At 42.9% G+C, this 7,641-nt stretch overlaps 2 protein-coding genes across 2 annotated transcripts in view; both read right to left on the bottom strand.

The window, feature by feature from the left end:
- The window catches only part of LOC117454332 (uncharacterized), a 2,371-nt gene extending 2,163 nt beyond the window's left edge, over positions 1 to 208 (bottom strand). Inside the window, exon 1 of the mRNA XM_034093519.2 lies at positions 148 to 208. Within this exon, the coding sequence (XP_033949410.2) occupies positions 148 to 173 (26 nt within the window). The 5' untranslated portion in view covers positions 174 to 208. The remainder of the gene's footprint in view (positions 1 to 147) is intronic.
- A 51-nt stretch (positions 209 to 259) lies between these two features.
- On the bottom strand, positions 260 to 4,128 carry LOC139434557 (DNA ligase 1-like). Its single transcript, XM_071204508.1, has 10 exons — positions 4,036 to 4,128; positions 3,811 to 3,872; positions 2,924 to 3,014; positions 2,771 to 2,805; positions 2,246 to 2,294; positions 2,083 to 2,147; positions 1,286 to 1,990; positions 970 to 1,032; positions 599 to 730; positions 260 to 497 (listed from the first exon to the last, which is right to left on the bottom strand). Exons 1-10 carry the CDS (start codon positions 4,054 to 4,056, stop codon positions 260 to 262), a joined length of 1,461 nt encoding a protein of 486 aa, XP_071060609.1. The 5' UTR covers positions 4,057 to 4,128.
- Between the last annotated feature and the right edge of the window lie 3,513 nt (positions 4,129 to 7,641).

Here is a 7,641-nt window from a genome sequence, read left to right as displayed (position 1 = left end):
TATTAGTGGACCTTATTAAACATATTGTTTGCCCCTAGCTCAAGAATTCATGATGTAATTACACGGAGAAGCGTATTTTTGACATGAACCCAGAAGTCACAGAAAAGTCAGGGAGATGACGGTCTGTGTTTTGCTGCGTGCTCTTACCTCCTGCAGGTCCTGGTGTTCTGCATCCTGAACACCAGGTGTTCCTCCACGGGGCATCTGTAGGCCCTCCCTAGGCAGGCAGCGATGTCCTGCAGCTGGGGGGCCACACCCCTCATCTGGTCCAGGACGGTGGTGAGGAACTCGTGAGCGTCCTGAACACACAGAGACACACAGTTAGACGCATCAGGAGGAGGTGAAACAGAGAGAAGCAAGGTGGAGGACTCACTTTCTGGCGGTTGTTTCTAAACTCAGGAGCCCGGACCGAGAGGGCCTTCTTGAACAAGAGGAGGGCCCAGTACTTGAGGGTGGGGTCAGCAGAGCGGTGACACCCCACGATGTTCATGAATCTTCTGCAGAGGGATAATATATGTTGATGTTATAAAGTGTGGAACAACCGAGAAGGATGCAGACCTCACAAAGGAGCAAGCTGAGAATGTGTGTGAGTGTGTACCTGATGATTTCGGCCTCTGGCAGGTGACTCCACACCTCCTGCTGCTGGCTGAGGTCTCTGATGAAGCCCTTCAGCGTGAGGAGGCCCTGCAGGCTGGAGTTCATGTAGCACAGATTGCCCGGGTTCGGAAACCTGACGTCAACATGCAGAATTCATTAGCCAATACTCACAGGACATGGAGAGGGACAACAAAAGCAGCTGAAATATTATTTGATTTCTCATCAGGCTCGGTTCTCATAAAATACTATCTTTAAACAAAATAAACACTGCATTTGAATAAAACGTCTTTGTTGTCATTGTCAGCAATTCAGTACCAAGATGACAAAAATCCACAGATTTGTGTCGTGTGTGTTTTCAGCAGATCTACTCACCCGAGCCAGTCCTGCCTCCCACCGCGGACCCCCTCGTTGACGGGGACATAACGCTCTCCCTTCCTACAGACAGAGAAACACATACGGTCAGGAAACATGACAGGCATACGACTGCAGGAAAATGAAGTATAGTAAACACATTTAGCATCGGTGATAAAGTATGTGGACATTGTTCAAGATCAGTGTCATTCTACTCTGATAGGATCTGTAGTGGTCAGATTAACGTTGTGGAGACTGAAGCGGCCACATTCCAGATGGTTCTTCAACATGTGTTGATGTTGTTTTCAATGAAACCTGATTGTACTGGTGGACTTACCTGATGGGGGATGTGTCATGGATCGGCACCGTATTTGTATCCTCCTTCTTCTTGGTTATGGGAATATTGATCATTCTTTCTTTCTTCCCCCTGATCACAGGAAGTTCGACCTTCTCTGTCTCTTCCTGGACCTCAGGTACCGTCTTCTCCTCTTCCTGGACCTCAGGTACCTTCTTCTTCTCTTCCTGGACCTCAGGTAACTTCTTCTCCTCTTCCTGGACCTCAGGTACCTTCCTCTTCTCTCCCTGGACCTCAGGTACCTTCTTCTTCTCTTCCTGGACCTCAGGTACCTTCCTCTGGACCTCAGGTACCTTCTTCTTCTCTTCCTGGACCTCAGGTACCTTCCTCTGGACCTCAGGTACCTTCTTCTTCTCTTCCTGGACCTCAGGTACCTTCCTCTTCTCCTCCTGGACCTCAGGTACCTTCGTCTCCTCTTCCTGGACCTCAGGTACCTTATTCTTCTCTGTCTGGACCTCAGGTACCTTCGTCTTCTCTTCCTGGACCTCAGGTACCTTCCTCTTCTCTTCCTGGACCTCAGGTACCTTCTTCTTCTCTTCCTGGACCTCAGGTACCTTCCTCTGGACCTCAGGTACCTTCTTCTTCTCCTCCTCCTCTGCTTCCTGCTCCTGGTCTTCTTCCTCGTCATCAATAGAGGGACTGAACCTCTGCACCTCAGTGACCTCACATGGAGCTTCTCTGGCTGGGCTGCAACATGGAGGGAGAAACAGATTGTCAGTGTGTGTTTTATTCTCGGTGAGACACACAGGGATGTGTGTGTGTGAGATCAGTGTGCTTACCTCCTGTGAGGTGTGTGAGGGGTCTTCTGCTCTGTCCCTTCACATGGTGCGACTTTACGATTTTTCTGTGAGGAAACAGGAAGTTCAATGTTACAGCGTCACACTTCTTTACAACAATGTGGTGAGATGTGTTGCACTGGAGCAGTGGCAGTGTGAGACTCACTCTGAAGTAGGGAAAGATCCAGCCGTTATCACTTCCTGTTGACCTTGGGCTGATGAACACACACAGCTGATTAATCTACTGCTCAGTGACGTGAGCTACACTTACATTTAACAACACTGCAAGAAGACATGTATTCACTACGAGCAGGCTAATGCTATGGGGGTCGGCCTGGGAAAGCCAAACATGGTGCATTTGATCAAATAAAAGATACTATTTAAATAATATTTATAGATGTTCCTTTGCGAACATTGCAGTCAAGTTCAAATGTAAGCCGCTGTCTGCACCTGCATTACCAAAGAGGCATTAGGAACATTATTTACAACAATACGTGGAGTTCTTACAAATGATTCATAAAATCTTACTTCCCATTTCTAAGCAAGACTTTGAAGCATTGATTCAAGACATCTTAATATGAATCAAGGCTTTACATTCAATGGGGTGAACAACATGTGGAGGACCCGGTTTAAACACTACATGTTCACAAACAGGCCAATACTGCTCTGTTGATGGAGGACGTCTCCTTACCTCTTCTGCGGTCCACTCTCTCCTCCACTTTTCTTCTGTAAAACAACATGAGAATAAACTGTCAGGCCTCTTTTGTTCACAGAGTCTTAATTCAAACCCTTAAAAGAATATAACTGAGTTCACATGGAGCTGGGCACTTCCTGTGAAACATACCTGTGTTGGTCTGAACAGTCGATAGATCCACGCAGTCCTCCCCGTGCGGGTCTCAGAGGACGGCTTAGCGGCAGCAGCAGCGTCTGGGACTCTGGAGAGACGGACACACAAAGGGTTAATACCTCTGAACACATGTTAGGAAGCAGCTGGAAGTGTGAGACAGCTATTGGTCAGGAACTCAAACATATCTGACTAACATTCCAGAGAATTCGGGCCTGAAATAACTTTTTATATAAATGTTATTTTATAAATTATCCGGCAATTATTTTCTAGATTAAGCATTTGGTCCATAACATGTCAGATAATAGCGAACGATTCTCACGAGGTCCAAGATAACGTTCTTGATCTGTAACCAAAATATAGTCAGTTTAATATTATGAAAACAATTCTGGTGGCTGAAAACAGCATTTTCTGAAATGGCATTATTTGAAAAATGGAACAACAATTTTTCACTCAACCGACCTATCGATTAGTCAAGTAATTAATTGAGCAAGAAATGCTCAATTAAATGTAGATTTGCTAATTGTTTTCCCTTCTTTCTATCACTGTTAACTTTCAATGCTTATTTATTTAAAATATTGATATAAAAACATGAACACAATATAAAAGTCAACATACATTACCAACAACAATCTGCCCTCTCCTCAACAGTGTGCATAGGATTGACTACAGCTTGATGTGCGTGTCCCTAACACACTGCCCTTAGAAGTGCAGAGTGTAGTGACCGTTCTATTGGCTGACAGCATGTTTTATAACATATGTGTTCCTTCTCATTCATAAACCATGTGAACAAAACATCTTCCAGTAAACTAGTCTAATATGACACCACCTCACATTTCCTACATTACCCAGGTATTTGTTTAGTTATCTACTTTCACTTCTCTTACCTTCCACTAGAGATGGAGCACGGCTTGCTCCTGGTCTCCTTAACCTTTTCACTGGTGTTGTTCTGTAGAGGAGAAGGAGAAATAAACATATTTAATTACACAAGTGGCATGAATACTGATATAAGATGGACAGTTGTGCCTTTAAAATGCTTTCAAAGAAGATCAAAGCCAAACTAACATGTATCATTCGGTTGAACTAAATGGCTCAGAAAGTGTAAGACAAACCTTTCTTAGGAAATGAAACATGGCTGCAGTCTTGTGGGAGATACAACTAGACTAACGTGTGAGCGAACCTGCACAGAGTGAGTTTAGGTCTGAACTGGGTTGGTTCTGAGGTAGCTTCAGAAGGCGTGAGAGTTCTAGATTGGCAGGCCTGTCTTAGGCATTCTGTTCTAGAACACATGAAGGTGCGGAAGCCTGCCACGGAGTTCTCTATGCTTCCTTGCCTAGTAAAGCCCATTTGAGCTGAATGGCCTCCAGTTCACCTACGAAAAGTCTAAGAATGTAATCAGGCCACATTAAGTAGACCAGCAGAGTTCATTTCATTTTCAGCTGAATATTGTCAACAAATAAATAAAAACATTATATATGTTTTTCCTCCAAAAAACTATGAAAACACTTTAATAAGCAACACTTTTGTGTAACGTACTCACACACTGTTGTATATTTTTTAGTTAATACCACCTACACCTTCCTGCTGTCACAAATATTCACTAACACCACTTAAAGGTGGGGGGGGGGGGGGAGGGGCTCTGTGGGGAGTCTGAAGGAAGGGCAGATTCTTTTCGGTTGTGTACTTTCAAATTCTAGCGCACTCGAGCTGGTTTCTCCATCCTTACCTACCCCACCTTTAAAATAGTCCCTAATAATAAAGCATGATGTACTCCTGTAATGTTTTTAACAACTACAGTGACCAGCTGTTTTGGGAAATTAGAGCATTTTTTTATTTTTTATTACAAATAGTAATAAATTAAGCTTGTTTAAATACAAATACATTATATATGAAATACTTTCCAGCCAGCCACAAAAAAACATTTAACTAAAACTACATGTACCAGGGTATATGCAGGAATCCTGAAGTCAAATGTAATACCTTTTAAGACCTTTTTTAAGACCCTTTCCATACATTTTAATACCTCATCGCAACTTTGAGTTCTAACCGGTTACATTGAAGACACACTTTACCTCACATTTACTATTGATTGTAAGATAGCACAACTAAACAGAGTGCAGACAGACTACTGAAGCCTCCTCTCCACATGAACTTCCACCTCTCTGTGAAGGTCAGGTTTAATGCAGCAAGCTGCTTTGTTGCTTCTGTACTCTGTGCTCTTTCATTCCAGTAAAACTCCTCAGAAACCAGTAGAAACCAGTATTTGACCAATAAACAAAACAATTGACAAAACTTTGAACTATGAAATATATTAAACTTTGGTGAGCTTCAGTGGCGTAATGCCATATAGAGCTCCCTCACAAATACCCAGGGGTTCAATTGGGCTGGGGCTGTCCGCAAACGCAAAAAAGTCTTCCGTTCACATTCGATTCATTAATGTGTCCGTTCACACTAGACCGCTGGAAATGCTGGAAACGCTGTAGTACATATGCCAGGCCTGTAAGTGGCGCTGCTGCTGCCACAAAATACACCAAAAGCAGCGAAGAAGACCCCGGAGCATGGTTGTCATGGTCGCCCTTCTGTTTATTCTCAGCGGTGGACGGCGTGTTCTCCTGCTGTATATCTCTCAGGTAGTCCACCAGCAGATAACAGTAGACAAATGAATTAAGTTTTAATAAAAAATTAAAACGTTTTCGGTTAAATGATTTAACATTAATAACCTTTTTAGATAACACATTAGCCGCGTTCACACTGCGGTACTTTTTCCACAAAGGTTCATGCGAACTTAGTTCATGCGGCTCTTTCGGCTCCCAAACGGCTCTTCAGTGTACCACATATTATACCTTTTAATTCAATCAAATGTAGCCCTGTTTTGACTAATTATATGTGTACATATATATCACTTAAATTATTCAATGCATCCTTTGTACTGAAGTATTCAAAAGTAAAAATTACATGTTTAATATAAATGATTTGCTGTGGCCAATTGTTTTCATTGCATTTACAGACCTGTGTAACTCTCTGATACCACCTACACAAAACAGATAGCAACACCTATACAAAATATTTAAAAAAAAAAGGGGGCTACTGTATCGACCTATATAAAGTATATAAATATAGTTGTTTTTTCAAAATACCAAAAAGATCCTGCATTTTAGCCATGCCTCATTTTGCTCTATTTGCTCTTTCCAGCACTGTTTTTGCAGGGGGCTGATTCTGTGAGCACGCCCCCCTGCAGCTGACCACGCCCCCCTGCAGGAGAGGGGAGCGTGCTCTGAGATCAGCTGCTGGGCTGTCAGAAGAGGGGGAGAAAAAGAGATCTCCGTCCTCCGTGTTTTATCCTTATAGAAGTAAGAAGAGAAGTAATGGGCCAGAAACCCTCCTTTTTACGCAGCGGTCCAGACATAGACATCAAACGGCGACACATATTCAGTGTGCAGTTCCTTTGGCATTAGGGCAGGGATATCTAGATACTTCCCAAGGTTTGACATCATGAAGTGTGCTACTTTTAAAGCAAGCAACGATGTTTTCAAATCTGTAATCAAAAAGCTCCTCAAAACACTATCGAAGCAGTTCCTGCCGTTGCTACCAAGCGGCAAACTCTGGGGAAGAGCCGGGAAGCCAATACGGAAGTGCCACACACTGCAGTTCATATATTGGCCGATAGGCGATGGCTGCAGAAAGGAGCAATTTCCATAGACCCCCATGTTAAAATGCCCAACTTTACAGCAGAAAAAAACATGTTTCTATCCCTGGCTCCATACATTTTTATTATCGATATAGTTAGATTCCACCTTCATGATTATGGATCTGTGAGTGAATTGTTTTCTAACATGACCCTTTTATTTATATTAGCTCTTAAAGTTTTTGAATTAATTAGGGCGTGGTCACGTTGATGGACACGTACATGCCTCACTGTCAGCTAACAGCAACTTGTCCACTCTGCTAGGCTACAACCATAGAGGCTACAACGTTAGTTAGTCGTAGTTACTGTACTTGACCCTTTAGCTTTAGCCGTGTTCGTGGTGATATACCAGACAATTAAGATGTCGTGCTGTGCGCTTGAATGTACTAACAGAACTTCCAAGAAGTCTACTCTCAGCTTTTTTCGGTGAGTACAATTATAATATTATACATGTTAACACCGTTAGCAGGTGTTTGTGTGCTTGTTAGCTTAGCTTGTTATGTAGCTTATTAGCCAGCTAAGGACGTAACCCTTTATACATGTGTATATATATATACAGTTTAGTTTATGATTCAGCCTTGGGTAAGACTTTTATAGTATATTACTATGACGCCCATAATGCTAAATGGGAGCAAATGTTAAAAGGGGACCCAATTATCCCAGTGGTGGCCGCCGGAGTCCTCCGCCGAAGCTAACCGGAGCCGTAGCTAGCCCTTTGCGGCTCCGTTAGCTTCGGCCAGCAGCGGAGCCCGGCGTTATAACTGGAGATCACGGAATGCAGCGAAACGCGGACTTGGTTCGCCTGCAGCCCGCTATAGTATTAGCTAAAGAAATGATGTTGAACAAGGCTTATTAAGCTGAACATCGCCACAATTGTTCTGCTATGTATCGGTACTTATTTTATTTTCTTAACGTGTGAATGACAAGCATTAAGAATAACAACAAATAGCTATTTATCTTGCATATTATCTCGTTTGATTATGAATGTAACGTTTATATAGTGGAACTACACTGTTTTATCAAAACCAAAGTG

The sequence above is a fragment of the Pseudochaenichthys georgianus genome, chromosome 10 (assembly GCF_902827115.2).
Source record: "Pseudochaenichthys georgianus chromosome 10, fPseGeo1.2, whole genome shotgun sequence".
Classification (NCBI taxonomy): domain Eukaryota; kingdom Metazoa; phylum Chordata; class Actinopteri; order Perciformes; family Channichthyidae; genus Pseudochaenichthys; species Pseudochaenichthys georgianus.
The sequence above is the reverse complement of the archived record's forward strand: the minus strand, read 5'-3'. Positions and strand labels throughout refer to the sequence as shown.

What these genes read in the sequence shown, in the direction of transcription:
- LOC139434557 (XM_071204508.1), bottom strand. Translation starts at nt 4,056, where the DNA reads ATGTTTCATTTCCTAAGAAAG. An exon ending in CCTCACACACCTCACAGGAG is followed by an intron (nt 1,991 to 2,082) that starts GTAAGCACACTG and finishes TCCATGTTGCAG; the next exon opens with CCCAGCCAGAGAAGCTCCAT. An exon ending in CCAGAGGCCGAAATCATCAG is followed by an intron (nt 498 to 598) that starts GTACACACTCAC and finishes ATCCCTCTGCAG; the next exon opens with AAGATTCATGAACATCGTGG.